General features: G+C 35.7%; 1 protein-coding gene across 1 annotated transcript in view; it reads left to right on the top strand.

Annotated features, from left to right (window-relative positions):
- Positions 1 to 17,861, top strand: part of LOC149194126 (putative LRR receptor-like serine/threonine-protein kinase At1g06840) — a 370,173-nt gene that overhangs the window by 64,139 nt on the left and 288,173 nt on the right. The window contains exons 3-4 of the mRNA XM_089405038.1: positions 16,335 to 16,406; positions 16,706 to 16,777. Of these exons, the coding sequence (XP_089261164.1) occupies positions 16,335 to 16,406; positions 16,706 to 16,777 (144 nt within the window). The remainder of the gene's footprint in view (positions 1 to 16,334; positions 16,407 to 16,705; positions 16,778 to 17,861) is intronic.

Raw genomic sequence — 17,861 nt, 5'->3', positions numbered from 1 at the left:
GCCGTTATGTAGAAGAACATCTAGGAATAAAAAAGGATGTATGAGGAACAAGAGCTCCCATGGCAGTTAATACTATAACCGTTGAATCATCAAACACAAGTCCATGGAAATCTCGTGGAACTGGTAATAGAGGAAGAAATTTGAGAGGAAGCAACATGAGAGGATGAAGCTCTTTATTTAGAAATTCACGTTCTGATTTTAGAGGACCAACACAGGTTAATTATTGGGGATGTGGAGAACCACATTTTCAATGTGATTGTCCAGAAGCTTCATCAAGTATATTGCATAGGACTGGAAAGGAACCAATATCAAATAACCAAGGCAATCATAGAATTCATGCATTAGTCAACAACGATCAAGTAGCACATCAATCCACTGTAGTGGAATCTTCAAGTATTATTAATGGTATAAAACTCAAAATCTTATTTGACACTGGTGCCACAGATAGTTTCATTTCGTCATATGCATTAAACAAATGTGGGTTGGCAGCTCGCAGACAAAATGATTTTAGACAGGTAGAAATGGCCTCAGGAGAACTCCAATCCATAGAATTAAGTGTGGATCAATGCAAAATTGACCTAGGGGTCTGTTCGACTAAATTGAAAGTTTATGTCACAACCTTAGGGACTTATGATCTTGTCATAGGTATGGATTGGTTAGAAACTCATCAAGCTTGGGTAGACTGTTATGGGAAAAGAATTCTAGGTATAAATGATGAAGGAGAAGCGATCCAAATTCAAGGAATCAAGAGAAAAGTATCTTTACGCTACATATTAGTAATGAAAATGAAGCGTTGCTTAAGAAAAGGTTGTCAGGCATATGCAATTCAAGAAGTAAGTAAAGAAAAAGGACCATCCTTAGAACAATATCCGGTGTTAGTCGAATTTTCGGATGTATTTCCAAAGGAACTACCAGGATTACTCCCTGAAAGAGAGCTAGATCTCACAATAGAATTGAAACCTGGTACTCAACCAATCTCTAAAACAACTTATAGAATGACAGCTCCAGAACTTCAAGAATTACAAATTCAATTTAAGGAACTATTGGATATAGGACATATTCGACCCAGTATATCACCTTGGGGTGCTCCTGTAATTTTTGTCAAGAATAAAGATGGATCCTTAAGATTATGCATAGATTATCGAGAATTGAATCGATCTACAGTAAAGAATCGATATCCTATGCCTTGAATTGAAGATCTTCTCGATCAAATGAAAGGAGCTGCTATCTTTTAAAAAATTGATCTTCGATCAGGCTATTATCAGCTAAGGATTTCTGAAAGCGATATTTCTAAGACTGCATTCCGGACACGCTTTGGACATTATGAATTTACTGTGGTACCATTTGAGTTAACAAAAGAACCAGCAGTATTCATGAATCTTATGAACAGTGTTTTCTGCAAATATCTTGATCAATCTTATGAACAGTGTTTTCTGCAAATATCTTGATCAATTTGTACAATTCTTTTTAGATGATATACTCATCTATTCCAAGAATGAAAAAGAGCATGAAGATCATTTATGGATAGTGTTGTCCTACCTCAGGAAACATCAGTTGTATGGAAAATTTCCCAAGTGTTCGTTCTTTCAGGAAAAGATTCATTACTTAGGTCATATCATATCAGGTGAAGGGATCTCAGTAGACCCTGAGAAGGTAAAAGCAATCATGGAAATGGCCAATACTGAAAAACACACATGAAGTACGAAGCTTTATGGGTTTAGCCGGTTACTACCGAAGATTTGTGGAAGGATTCTCCAAAATTGCAAAGCCGATTACAACCCTTCAACGTAAAGGTGTTAAGTATGAATGAACTGAGGAATGTAATAAAGCATTCTCTGAACTCAAAAGACTACTGACCAGTGCACCAATCTTAAGAGTTCCTGATATGGACAAAGATTTTACGGTATGTACTGATGCATCCAAACATGGATTAGGTGCAGTATTAATGCAGGATAGAGGAGTAATAGCATATGTCTCCAGAAAGTTAAAGCCTCATGAAGAACTCTATGCTACTCACGATTTAGAGTTAGCCACTGTAGTACTAGCTTTAAAGATTTGGAGACATTATCTAGTAGGGCGAAGTTTTACGCTTAAAAGTGACCATCAAAGTCTTCAATATTTGTTCACCCAAAGAGACTTAAATGCTAGACAAAGACGATGGAGTGAATTCCTAAGTGAATATGACTTTGGAATATCATATATTAAAGGAAAAGAAAATGTAGTGGCAGATGCTTTAAGCAGAAGACCCCAGATATTCTCCCTCATACCTATCAAAGTAGACTTAAGGCAATGAATACTAGAACATCTCATAAAAGATAGCTGGTATTTAAAGGTAAGATCTAGTCTTGATAGTAAAAAGCCGAAAGAATCTAAGTTTGAAGGATATGAACTAGAAGATGATGGAATCTTACGATTTCATGGAAGGATGTATATTCCTGATAATAGGGATCTTTGAGACACCATCCTTAAGGAAGCCCATAGAACAGTATATTGTGCACATCTTGGAGTAAAGAAAATGTATTCGGATACCAAGAAACTCTTCTTCTGATCAGGCATGAAACGTGATATCATTCAATTTGTTGCAAGATTTTTGGAATGTCAACAAGTAAAAGCAGATCATTGTCATCCAGTTGGTCTCCTACAACCTCACGACATTCCTATGACCAAATGGGAGATCATTTCTATGGATTTTATCACTGGACTACCTCTTACTTCTCAAAGACACAATGCCATTCTGGTAGTAGTGGATAAATTAACGAAAGCCGCCCATTTCATTCCCGTAAGAGATACTTACGAAGTTGCTGATGTAGCTCGAGTATTCATAAAGGAAATTATCAGATTTCATGGAGTACCTAAGAAAATTATATTAGATAGAGATTCACGATTTACTTCAAGATTTTGGATTTGCATGCAGTCAGCCTTAGGAACTCAATTAAATTTAAGTACAACTTATCATCCTGAAACTGATGGGCAAACAGAAAGGGTAAATAAAGTAGTTAAAGATATGTTGAGGATGTATGTTATGGATCAGCAATCACACTGGGAAAAGTACTTATCCTCAGTCGAATTTGCGTACAATAACAGTTACCACAGTTCAATTAGAATGCCTCCATTTGAAGCATTATACGGCAGACCTTGCAGAACATCGTTAAGTTGGGACAGGTTAGAAGATCGAGTGATAATAGGACCAGAATTAATCCAAGAAATGGAAGAGCAGGTAAAACAAATTAGACAACGGTTAAAGGAAGCACAAGATAGACAAAAGAGTTATGCTGATGCTCACAGAACTAATAGGAAGTATGAGGTAGGGGATCAGGTTTTCATTTGCATCAAACCGAATAAAAGTACTATTCGATTTGGAAAAGGGACAAAGTTATCACTCCAATTTATTGAACCATTTAAAGTCATGGAAAGAGTTGGATCTGTCGCCTATCGTCTTGCACTGCCACGTCACTTGCATAAAGTTCATAATGTATTTCATGTATCTGTATTAAGGCATTACATAGCTAACTGATCTCATAACCTTCAATGGAAGGAACTGCAAGTATCGGACGAAGGAACCATATTGGTCGAACCATTATGTATACTGGAACGTAGGGTTCGACAACTCAAGAATCATCTGGTAGACCAAGTTAAGGTCTAGTGGGACAAGTATAGTCCTGGATCAGCTACTTGGGAAGATACGGAGATCATATGTCAAAAATACCCCAACTTGTGTCAATTTTGAAGAACTTTAAACCATGTTTTGTATATATTTGCTTTACTTTAAATCAAAGACTCAGAACCATTTTGAAATGATCATATATAAACGTGAATTTTTATGACATAATATCTGTTTAATTCCGCTAGTACATGGATACCAAGACGAAATATGTTATTGATCTTACTAAATTATAGTTATCAAAGTAAAGTTTAAATATTTGAGTAATTTTGCTTCTGATGGGAATTAAGATATTATAATTTTGTTTCATTTATGCATATCAATATGATTGATGAGATAGAAATCAAAGAATGATTACATTTTAATATGAAAGTTAATGACATGAATAGAATAATGCAAAGTATGTTATACTGCAGTTGACATGTATGAATTATACATAAGCTATTTGTTTTTGAATATGTTAATGCACATTTTATAAATGCATGGACAAGTGTTTATGATTGTAGATAATATCCGTTACCAAAATGACCACGTGATGACAGAAACCTCAGAACAATTAAGGCTCAAAGAGATTCCATGATAGGGTATTAACCCTGATTCTATTGGGAGGGGTGGAGGTGTTGCCCACCGTTTATCCTCTGAACCCTGGAGTCATGGGAGGACTGTGCGAATCACGCTCCCCTAGACATGTGATGATGACTACCGGATGCCTACTGGGAATTAGGTCGGTATAGTCGACGCTGCCATCCTTAGAGTTTATGAATGGTTAGGTCAGTATAACTGATGCCATGGCATACTCCAGTAGAGGACGGATAGGATGGGGGCGGAAGAGATTAGGAAGGATAGGATGATTTTGTAATAGCTTGGGAACCTGATTGAAGTAAGGCATGTTCATTAAAGTTATAAACCTAGAAGTATTCAAAACACCAATTTTATAGTGTCTTCACATTAAGTAATAATTTAACCTCGATACACAATCCTAAGAAGAATGTACTAATTGCTATCATAAGTATTCATATAAGATAAAAACTCTAACTTCGGGACAAAGTTTTCTGAAGGGGGGTGTATGTAACGACCTATCTATAATATAGAGAACACAAGAATAATAGCATGCATACGATGCATGCATATGATAGCTACATATGCATGTGTCGCATGCACCGCACTAGTATTTATATACTAAATTAACTATAAGTATTAAATATCATGACACTTCTTCAAATAGAAGTTATATTCACCCATCAACACCCATATTGCTTAATGCATCATGATTAATGGGCAAATACTAAATTTAAAATGTATAACGTAAAAATAATTATAAAAGATAGATGTTAAAAATTAAGCTAATCTTAAAAGATGGTTATATAATTATATATCTTAGAATATTAATAAATTAATAAAATGATTAAAATAAATAAATAAATTAAAGATAAGGTACCTAGTATAAACCTAGGACCTTTATATTAAAAACAAACAAAAAAGAATATTAAACCAAAATTCATAATACAGTCAATATACCTTTTAAAAAGAAATATATATTACGTGACAAGGGAAGGGTGTCACGTTGTGGAGAAGCGGTGGGTTGCTGGTGGAAGGGCGGCCACCGCTAAGAAACAACTTATAAAGCACGAGAGAACAGTTTTGGGAGGGGGCATCGGGAAGAAGAAGAAAGAACGAAGGAAAGAGATATTGAAGAGGGGTGGGAATTTATAAACCTGAGTTACCAATAGAGGGAGAGCTGGTTGTTCTGAGGTTTTTAGGCACAGGGGAACAATCTGCTTCAACTTAGAAGCTTACTGCACTGAGTAGCGAGGTTTTGCTCAGTTTGGATGGGTGGTTTCATTGTTTTGGTAACCGAAGTAGGAGCAGCTTGAGGCATCATTAACTGCAAGAATTCAGGTAGGTACTCTCATCAATTCTGTTAGTTAAATTTGTAAAATTTCAGGAAATTTTATCACAGGCTCATGATGATTTTTTTTTTGAAACCCTTTACTGTTTTTACAATGGCTATGCAGTCTTTACATACCTCCCCACCCTCTTCCTATTACCTATTCTCAGGCAGAGATATTAGAGAGACCATTTGGGTGATGAACAAAAACAAAACAACCGATGAGGAAGGCTACCAAGCAGATTTCTTTAAGCACAATTTCTGTGCTTTGGTTAGTTACTTGGCTGATCTCTTCAACCATGTAGTCCGTAAAGGTTTTCCACTGGCATGGTCACACCACATCATCCTCCACAAATCAGGTTCCAGCTCAAATCCCAATAACTACAGAACGATCATGGTGGGTCACACATTCTCGAAGTTGTATGCTACTGTTCTACATAGGAAGCTCTCCAGTGACCTTGAGCAGAGCCAACTCAGAGCTAGGGGACAGGCAGATTTTCGACCGACTCATCAGACCATTGACCACACCTTCACCCTTCGCGTCGTGATTGAGGCACAACACGGATCTTCGAAAGTCTACTGTTGTTTCGTAGATTTTCGGAAAGCTTTTGACTCTGTTCCGAGGGAGGCCTTGCTCCAGAGACTCAGAGATATTGGCATCTCTACAACCCTATTGACTGCTATTATGCGCCTATATGAGTCTGTTCTTGGTCATCTTCACGTGGCCCATGGGATCAATGCGAAGAGCACGCATCCAGTGGTGAAACGTATACTGGGGTCGAACAATGAGCTCATCTCTCAACTCCAAGAAGTGTTTAGCGTAGAAGGCCATCTTTGGGCGCAACCCTCTCGGAGGATTGACCCACGTGACCTGGACAAACTGCCTATATATGTCCTCCCTGATGATCTTGTTTAGATCCTGTCTAGTAGGTAAAAGGTGACTAGGAGTTTCAAATCCCTTAGAGTTAGTGGGAATTTAGTTGGATCGTCATAATTTTCTCTTCGTGCATCAGACTTGAAATTTGTAAAAAGTGATTAAAAGTGCATAGACTAGTTTCTTGTGTATCATTTTCAGGGTCGAACGTTAAAAAAATGACACATGGCATCTCGTACAAGTTTGCTCTACTGAACTAGTCCATAATCAAGACATCTTGGGAAAATTGGCATAACTTTATCTTAAGGAATCCAATCTTGGTCTAACTAGTGGCATTGGAAAGAAGGCATAGGGGCTACCACCAAATGAAATTTCAGTCTTTGGAGAACCGAAATCATAGAGATACTATAGTTGCAAGGTCAGACATATCAACAAACTCAAAATCAAGTACGAAAAGATGTGTATTCTTAAATTTGCATAATTTTTATTTGAAAAATCAGTGAAATGATTCAAAGGGCATGGTGAAGTATATATATCAGTAATTGGTTCCAAAATGCTTCCCAAACAAAAAATTCTACACCTATTAAGCCCTCAGAAAGCTCTACTATGACGCATGAGGAAGAAGAAACACAACCTGATATAGCAAAATTGCGGGAACAATTTTCGTTGTCACAAAGAGAAACCAAAAATGAATTGGGAGTGATCAATGTTAAGCTGGATGGTTTAGACGAAAAAATAAAAGGGGACATGGAAGGTTTGACTGAGTTGCTATAGGAAAGATTTCCTAATGGTGATAAGGTGGTCCATGAAACTTATGATGAGAACAAAATGAGTGTGAATCATGATTTTAGGGACTCTAACTCAGAGTTCAAGATCAACCATATTCCAAAGATCGATATGAGGAAGTTTGATGGCAAGGATTTGGTAACATGGATACTACAAATGGAGAAATTCTTTGATCTACATGATGTGCCACACACACAAAATGTATGCATTGCATCTTTATATTTATAATCCAATTAGTTTGTGTGGTATCGATGACTTTGTTCTCGTAAATCAATTGTCACTTTGATAATTTTTATGAAGGAATTGATAGCACATAATGAGGATACAAAGAACAATACCTTCTTTAGCCAATTGATAAATCTCAAACAAAAGGGTTCAATGGTGGAGCACATTGAGGACTTCTAAAGATTGAATATCAAGGTAACTGATATTCCAGAGGAACATATAATTGATGCCTTCATATGGACTTTAAAGGATAACATCCAACATGAGGTTCACTTTTGGGAACCTAATTCATTGAAAAATGCATTCAGGGTGGCAAGAAAAGTTGAAAGCAAAATTATGGCAACAAGGAGTCACAACTATAAAGGTGGAAGTGTTGTTGCTCTTAGTCTCCCACAACTATAAAGATTTGGTTGTACTCGCTATATAAGTTGTGCAGGTACACAATCTTTAATATGTTGAAGATGTTCGTTGATATGATAAGCATGATGTAGATGATGATAAATTCGATGAAATGATTGGAAGCCACAAAAGATTCGTTGATGTCAAAGAAAAGAAGTTGATATCCCTGAGTGAAGAGGGAGCCTGAATAAGAAAGGTCTCCCTAAGATTAAGAGGAAGCCTGGATAAAGGGAAGCTCTCTGGTTAAGAGGGAGGGCATAACATAGTTTTGATTGGATTTTTTTTTTTTAAGATATGTTGTTGTATATGAAGTAGGAAAAAAAAGTGTATGATTGAGGAATTTTTTGTCAAAGATTCGGTTGATAGTCCTACTATGTTGAGAAGCAACATCTGTTGTCTGGAAGACTCTAAAGATTTGTATTTGATTATGTACATGTGAAAGTATATTATTGATTGGGGTTGTGTTTGTATAGGTGAATCTCTTGAAGGTTTTGATAGAATGTTGGTTACCAATCAGTTTGATTGGGAGAGATTGGTTATCCTTGATTTGTTGGATCAAGGAGTGTTGAGGTTTTGTGAGTGAATTGCCTGGGAGGACATCTAGCCGACACTTTGTGGTGATGTCTTGGTCCTGAAGTTGAATAAGGTGGTGTTGGTTATAGAGCTCTGTTGTTGGATACACACCTAGATCCCTGGGTTGGTGGTTAGCAAGTAAGTCTGATGGTACCTAGAGAGGATGAAAGCTTGAGTCCATCTTAGTCCCACTTGGATATATTGCCCTGGTCAGGAATCTAGTCAATGGCATTGCGGTGACTAAACTGTTGAAAGACCAATGGATAGATTGCCCTGGTAAGGAATCTAGTCCATGGCATTCCGGTGCCCAAAAGTTCTTCATGGTTCACATAGTTGAGATCTTCCTTGTACTTGTATATGATGAATAACTCCCTAGTTAAGAGGGAGTGTTGGAAAATGTAACTAGGTTTGGTCTTCATTTAATCTATGAAACTAGATAGCAAAGATACTAAAAGTCATAAGTGTGTTGAAAAGCAATTATTTAACATAAATTGTGAAGAGGAGGAAGGAAAGGAACAAGAAACATCAAAAGAAGAGGATATACACCAGAAACCAACCCCAGAGAAAGAAGAAATGAATCCGACAATATCTTGTAATGCATTGGCGGAATTACCACTCTTCAAACTCTCAAGATAGAAAGATATATCAAGAAGAAAAAGGTAATAATGCATATTGATTCGAGTAGTACCCATAATTTTATTCATTGTAAGATAGACAAGGAATTGAATTGCTTTCTATATCCAACACCAGAGTGTCAAGTGATGGTTGTAAATGGAGGAACTATAAATTGCTCAGGGAAGTGCCATAATATCAAGCTAAACATGGGGGGATATATATTGAATAGTTCAATGCTTTCATTCCAATGGGTGGTGCTAATGTTGTGTTAGAAGTCTAATGGTTATAATCTTTGGGGATGATAACTTTTAAATTTCAAGAACTTTTCTTGAAATTTTTCTCGGAAGGAAACGAAATTGAATTAAGGGGTATCACCAGGAAATCAGGGAAGATAATAAGCTTTAATGGCATGACAAAGCTTTTGAAAAAAGGACAACTGTTGTTTTTCCACGATACTAGTGTTTCCGAGATCAAATTTACTATGGAGCTTGAAGAGAACGGTAAGATCCCCTTTCTAAAAGATGGCCACCGATCCTGAGACAGCTAAGCTTGCAGAGATTTGTTTACGGTCCACTTTTTTTAGTTTTCAAGATCACTATTATGAGCAAATATCTGGTGTCGCCATGGGCTCTCCTCTCTCACCTATTGTTGCCAACTTATACATGGAGTACTTTGAAAGAAAAGCCCTTGACTCATACCCTTTGAAGCCATCTTGGTGGAAAAGATTTGTCGATGACACTAACCTGAACTGGACTCATGGTAAGGCAGAGCTGGAGAAGTTTTTCAGTCATCTTAACTCTATATCTTCCGAGATCAAATTTACTATGGAGCTTGAAGAGAACGGTAAGATCCCCTTTCTAAAAGATGGCCACCGATCCTGAGACAGCTAAGCTTGCAGAGATTTGTTTACGGTCCACTTTTTTTAGTTTTCAAGATCACTATTATGAGCAAATATCTGGTGTCGCCATGGGCTCTCCTCTCTCACCTATTGTTGCCAACTTATACATGGAGTACTTTGAAAGAAAAGCCCTTGACTCATACCCTTTGAAGCCATCTTGGTGGAAAAGATTTGTCGATGACACTAACCTGAACTGGACTCATGGTAAGGCAGAGCTGGAGAAGTTTTTTAGTCATCTTAACTCTATATCTTCCGAGATCAAATTTACTATGGAGCTTGAAGAGAACGGTAAGATCCCCTTTCTAAAAGATGGCCACCGATCCTGAGACAGCTAAGCTTGCAGAGATTTGTTTACGGTCCACTTTTTTTAGTTTTCAAGATCACTATTATGAGCAAATATCTGGTGTCGCCATGGGCTCCCCTCTCTCACCTATTGTTGCCAACTTATACATGGAGTACTTTGAAAGAAAAGCCCTTGATTCATACCCTTTGAAGCCAGCTTGGTGGAAAAGATTTGTCGATGATACTAACCTGAATTGGACTCATGGTAAGGCGGAGCTGGAGAAGTTTTTCAGTGATCTTAACTCTATATCTTCCGAGATCAAATTTACTATGGAGCTTGAAGAGAACGGTAAGATCCCCTTTCTAGATGTTCTAATCAGTAGAAAAGAGGATGGTACTTTGGCACACCAGGTCTACAGAACGAAAACTCATACTGATAGCTATCTTCACGCTGACTCTTACCATCATCCTTCCCAAAAATCTGGAGTCTTAAACAGTCTAGCTGTTAGGGATTTCAGGATTTCTGACCCGGATCACCTAAAAGAAGAGATTGAGCACTTAACCTCTGTCTTCAAAAACCTTGGATACAAAGAATGGAGTATCAAGAAGGCTATAAGAAGAGCTCAGGATAAATCCCTCTCCAAGCATCCTCCTGAAGACAAGAAAGAAGATTCTGGGAAGGTCTACCTTCCATTCATCCAGGGGATTACAGATAAGATTGCAAAAATTTTAAAGAAGAAGAACATAAACACTCAATTTACAACATGTGGAACTATAACGCAGATGATGAGGTCAGTAAAGGATAATATCGATCCTCAACAACTCAAGGGTGTGTATAAGATTGACTGCTCTTGTGGCAAGAGTTATATTGGGGAAATAGGTCGATCTCTAAAAATAAGACTAAAGGAGCTCATGGCTGATATAAAGAATGAGAGATCCCATACATCGGCCCTTGCGGAACACTCGTCCAAAACCAAACATCATGTGTGTGTGGAGGACGCTAAAGTGATTGCAAGAGAGGATAATTATCACAAAAGAAAAATCAGAGAGGCCATCAAAATTATGAAATTTTCTCAAAACCTCAACAGGGACAATGGGAGTGAAATTAGTGGAAACTGGCTTCCCCTGATCAGACAAATAAACCCCTCCACGGCTTTGGAAGCATAGTATCAGGGTCTCTTAATAATAATAGAAATAAAATTTAATTAGAATTTAATTAGATTAATTAAATCAAAATTAATTAATTAAATTAAAAGATTTTATTATTTAATTAATTATATTAATTTAAAAAAATAATAATAATAATAATTCTAAATAAGAATTAAATAGAATTTCTCAAATAATTAATAATAATAAAATAAAAGAAAAATAAAATAAAATTAATTAATTAATTAATCAGTTAATTAATTAGGCAATGAAGGCTTAATAGGTTAAAATGGTTAATATCAATAATTAATTAAAAAGAATTATGATTATAATTAAATTAAATAAAGTTAATTAATCAATAAATTTAATTTAATTAATTAATTAAATAAAAATAAAATTAATTAATCAATAAGATTAATTAATCAATAAATTTAATTTAATTAACTAATCGAATAAAAATAATAGGAAGGATTATAAATCAATTATTTAATTAATTTAAATGGATCAATTAAATCAAAATTAATTAATTTAGTTATTCTATTCTAATTAAAATAAAAATTAAATAAAATTAGTCAATTAATTAAAAGAATTAATAATAACCAAGGATTAATATTGGATTAATAAATAATTAAGATTATAAATTAATCTAATTAAATTAAAGTAATTAATTAACTAATTAATTAGAATGGTAAATAACAATAAATCAAATTAATTAATCAATTAAATTCAAATTAATTAATTAAATGGAAATAAAAACAACAAGTAAGAATTATATTAATTAATTAATTAATCAAATAAAATTAAATAAAATTAAAATTTGTTAAATTAATAAAATCAGTTGGAAGGAAATGAAAAATTAAACTTATTCATGAATCAGATATATCAATTAAAATATTTTAGGTTCTAGGTAGCTTAAGAGGAATAATTAATTTGGAAATAGAAATAATATAAATAAATGAAAAAATTATTTTCATAAGTGTCGGCTTCTTAAAAATTAGGGTTCTAGGTTTATTTATACCTAGGTCATTATAGCTCTTCTCTCAATGAGTTTTCATTCATATTCTTTCTCATTTTGTCCTAATGATGGACCCCCTTTGGGGTTTGAAACGTCGACGGAATGAATATGAAACTGTGGATAATCCGGATCATACCACTGCAAGAATCTTAAATCACTGACACTACCAAACCAATTATCACAACGAACCTACTTTGCACAACGAAATATAAACAACAATAAATCTACAGGTGCACAAAATATACACAACTTTTTACATAATTTTATGTACAACCCAATTTTGTTATATTAATCCAACTGAATAATACAAAAGTCTAGGGCTCTTGTACCAGGGATAGTGGCCCTCAAATATTCACAAGTACAAGAATACAAAACTAGGGCTTGGTGTCAGTCCATTGACAACCAATCTACCCTCAACAAGATACTCTGACCATCTGGCTGATGTAGCACACTCTCTCAACTCCTCTCGGTCGTATCTTGTAGTTTCCTGGTCCTTCGACTCCTGATCTGAAACACTGCCTCTATCAACAATCCAAGTCCATCTGGCCACTGAACCTCGGCTATCCAATATGCTCACTTGTTGTGCCTTATTCCATCAAGGGCGCAACACATCGAGACTCCTGTCAAGTTGTTCACAACTCCGTTTGTGAACAACTCGCAACTACCCACTATTGCTCCTAAGCTACTCAGGGACTTCTTCCCACTATATTCTTCTTGCACTGCTCCAATGAAGACTAACATAGGGTAGGAGGGCTACCACCTATCACCATCAAATGTTGCTTCTCCAATGATGAACACGGGATGTGACAAGCTGCTCCTCTGGATGATCAGACCTAGAGCTCCAACAACTACCACTCCTAGCAGCCAAGTGTCCTTCCTTGCACTGCACTTAGGGCTTTGTTACTGCTCAAACTAGCAGGGGGCCTTAGAGGGGAACTTGTTAGGTCAAGAGAAACAATGAAGCTAAAGCTCACTGTCATCATAACTAAAGCTTTTCACTCTTTACAAATTTTCACCGATGGGAGGAGACTTGATGTATAGAGAATTACATATGAAGGATAGATCAATGAAGATGGATGTGAAGTGATCTCGATGACCCTTTCCTAGGAAAGCCTCGAGAGTGAGACTTGCTTGCTTCTTAAGCAAGGTACAAGGTTCTCTAGGATAAGGGAATAGGGATTTGAGGGCTTGGCTTAAGGAATGTGACTTGTAAAGGAGCTTCCTAAACCCTATGGAACTTGGTTTCCCAAGTGGTTCTTGAAGATATGACTTTGATAAGATATGGGACCACACGGGACCAAGTGGACCCAGGCTATGTCAAGAGGAGGGAGTTTAGCAACCGATGGTATGCTTGACCTAATTAAGGAGAGGAAAGGGATAAATGAATGAATTTTCAATGAAAGGCAATGCAAGGATCGCAGTGAGGTTTCTAGCCCAAGGGAAACCAAGGGCAAGAATTGGTCTTCGAGCTAGGGCTTGCGATATCTCAAGATCCCACCATCGGAATCTCATGAAATTTGGAGGGCTTCTTGAGGACATGCCAATGCAGTTGTGTACCATAAATTGAAGTATTGTAATGGCTAGATCGTGACATAATTGATGCCCTAGGTGACCTAGAGGACTAGACCCAGAGAAGAGGAAAGGGGAGAAGGAAAATAGGTTTAAAGTGATCACCTTTGGGTGGACGAGTGCCTAATCCTTTGGGGAGATTGGAGTCAGGTAGAATTATGACAATGGACCTTTGAATTTTCTAGGTCAAGGAGGTCTAAAAGACAACTTTGCTTGGCACTAGGGCAACAACAAAAGCAACTTCAAAGACTTTATTCTTCGTTTTGCAAGATAAATGGCTTGTCAAGATGAATTTCAGTAATGAAACATCCCTAGGAACATTCATTCATTATACATGGCCAATACATGATGCATTCACTATCTAGAAACAAAATTTCCACAACTTCGCATAAGAGACGCATCAAATAAGCACTAGTATAGCAAAATCCCAACAACAATGTATGTGACAAAATTAGAAAGAAATAATATTATTAAAATGTACTTACTTAATTAGAGATAGGATTCAAAGAGATGTTGCGATATTGTAGTACATTTCCATAGGAGAGCAAGTAGCAGATATTCTCACTAAGCGTCCAATGAAGGGGAATATTTGTTTTCTACAGAGACAAGTTGGGGATGGTGGAGAATCCCTTGCTAGGAGGGAGTGTTGAGTTTGTAGCATCAAAAGGACTTCCACATAGTACTGGTGTCTTAGCATGTGGAGGTGAAGTCCTCTTTAAGTGGTTGTTCAAGAGAAGCAACTAATGTGATCTCCTTCCTAAATTTAACTTAGAAAGAAGACATTGATTAATTATTTGATTAATGCAGACTTTGGGGTAATGCTTTTTCTAAGGATAAATAATTAATTATTTAAGTGACTTAGATCTAATCTCCACCGTTAGTCAAAGAAAGCTAGGATTTAACCCTATCCCTCCATCACTTTGGAGATTAGGGATTTGGCCTATGGAGAAATTATAAAGAGAACTTAATGGAGAGGATGGAGACACACAAGATAAATTTAGAGAGATTTTCCGAAGAATTTGCATGAGTCATAATGTAGGTTTAGTGAGTGAGAGATTCACAAGCTAAGAAAAAGGAGAAGGACCAATAGGGAATTTTTTAGATTTAGGAATTTGCAGAGAACCTGCATGTGTGAGCAAGCCAAATTGCTTTTGTAGGTGGGTGGCCACACGAGGGAAATTGAGAGGGTCCTTGAGCCAAGGAGAGGCTGCAAGTGTGACATGGGCTGCTGTATTTTTGCTGGAGAAAAATCGCAGATTTTATTGCTGTATTTTTTTCCTATAATTGTGTGGGGCATTTTCCCTGGTAAGGGAGCCCATAATTTCTTTGAGAAAAATTTAATGAAGAGAGATTGGAGGGTTAAAATAATTGTTGTTCTTGTTTGATATTTCTGGGTTATTTTCTGAAATATTTTTTGCTGCTATTTGCCAGTTAAAGAGCTAGAGAATTTTCTGTTTGTAGTTTTCATATTTTGTTTTCTACGAAACAATTCATTTATTGAGTAAAATAATTTTTGAGGATAAAATAATTGCACGAGACATGAAATCTGAAACTGGTGCTTGAAAAATAACAAGTGTGATGAAAATCATGAGTGTGGGACCTCATCCATTATGAGAAGTACTAGGTTCTAATTAAATCAATTTTGATGCAAAGTTGCCTCTTAAATTGAGAATAAATAGTTAGTTTATACAGTATGATCAATTTTTCTGAGAGGATTCTAGGGACTAATATTCACCATTTGAATTTTTTCCCCGTTTTACAAAAATAATTTGTTAATTAAAAATAAATATTCACCCAAAATACTATTGTATAATTGAGAAATTTTACAAAACTTTTGCCAAATGTTTATAGTGAGCATTTTGAGGATTATAAAGAATCACCAAGGTTTCAACTTTCTACACTTAGATAAAAATTAAAGTTTTTTGAAATTTTCTCTGATTCTTCCTTCCCAAAATGACGTGTGTTCAACCCAATAGTTGCAATTCACAAGATACTATGTGGTAAGGAATACCATTTACTGATTTTTTAAATAGAAATTTCCATGTTGAATTTACTATTAGTCGCTTTGAATCTCTCTATATCTGAAACATCTTAATAAATAAGATGTGATGTTTAATAGACATATTAAGTTCTTTTGATCAATTGTGAGAAAATTTTTGGTCAGGTAATTGTGATTTGGATAGTGATGCATGCAGAATCTCAAAATTTCTTTTATTAAATCTTGGAAAACGCAATTAGCAATTTCATCATTCAACCATTTTATTGGAAGCTCTTCTAGGAGGCACACCTTGAGGAGAACAAACAATAAATGTTTCTGCTGAAAACAAATGAATTAGACACACAAAAGCTTTAAGTCACGTTGAGAAGTCAATTGTCAAACTGATGGCGAGTTGTGCTTTGCAGGCAATTGTTTAACATGGACCTTACAGGAAATCTAGCTCCAGAAATTGGAATTTTACAAAATCTTACAATTTTGTAAGTTGAATCAATGTTAAGGTTGTGTTATATTGGTGCACATAGATACCATGCAAATGACTACCCCACCGTAAAAAAAAGAGCATGGAATCCCATCATATAAGTTCTATATTCATTTTAGAGATTATTACTTCATTCGTATAAAATTCAGATCTTTGTTCTTTCCTGATTAGATTTATATATTGTTACATACTAAATATAATGGGCTGTGCTAAACAGTTTTTTCTCCATTTTGCATAATTTAATATGCCGAGTTCTCCTTCAAGATTCTTACACCTCGTTTTGTTATCTTTCGAAAGGGACTTCATGTGGAACAATATAAGTGGCATTATTCCTAAGGAGATTGGAAACATGACATCTCTTCAACTTCTGTGAGTTTCTTGAAGGCACTGAAGTTTAATATTGATTGTCCCTGGAGCTTGTGTATTTTGCAATGTTGTCTTGAATGGTGGGACATATATAGAGTATTTTTTCTGCCAAAGTTCAGATGCTGTTTTAATGAAAAGTTCAAAACTTCTCATATGGAAAGTACAACCATTATAGATGATGCACAGAACCAAAAATTTGATTTTAGAAGTGGGACGAAAAATTAATTTATTAAGAAAACAATTAAAAACATGTGTATTAATTTATCGTCCATCGAAGACAGAATCTCGGTTTTCAGATTTTTTACTTTTTAGTCCTGAAGAACATTGTTGTCACAATCACTTAGAATATAACCAAGATCAACCAACATGAAAGCCACAGAGTATACCCAAAATTCTCAACTCCGATTGATGTTTTCATTGTCTTATGCCTGTCTCTCTTACTTTTCAAATTCTATTCGCAACACTTAATATAATTGTTGCGTTCATTGTATAACGAGGAGGTTGAATGGAAGAAAAAGCAGATTCAGAAGTTGTGGGACAAAGAGGATACACTCGGATGAAAACCATTGTTGCCCTCATTGTTTAACGAGGAGATCGAATGGAAGCAAGAGAAGATTCAGAAGTTGTGGGACACAGAGCATACACTTTGCCTACAATACCTAAATATTAAATAATACACCATATAAATAGTTATGCGAGATGGATGAAAACCATTGTTACACTCATTGTTTAACATGGAGATCGAATGGAAGCAAGAGAAGATTCAGAAGTTGTGGGACAAAGAGCATACACTTTGCCTACAATACCTAAATATTAAATAATACGCCATATAAATAGTTATGCGAGATGAACAGATATGAGAGCTGCAATATGTAAGTGTTAAATAATATTCCATATAAATAGTTATGCAAGATGAACCAATATGAGCGCTGTAATACGTGAATAAAAAATAATACACCATATTGATAGCTATGCAAGATGAGCCAATATGAGATGTGTAATATACTTAAATATTAAATGATATAGAATATAAATAAAAACCTAGTTATATGAATTATACCTCAAAAGGAATCACTTGTCTTGACCC

This window comes from Pinus tabuliformis, chromosome 2_2 (genome assembly GCF_031772625.1).
Source record: "Pinus tabuliformis cultivar Carrire ecotype Pingquan chromosome 2_2, CPIR1, whole genome shotgun sequence".
Taxonomy (NCBI): domain Eukaryota; kingdom Viridiplantae; phylum Streptophyta; class Pinopsida; order Pinales; family Pinaceae; genus Pinus; species Pinus tabuliformis.
The sequence above is the reverse complement of the archived record's forward strand: the minus strand, read 5'-3'. Positions and strand labels throughout refer to the sequence as shown.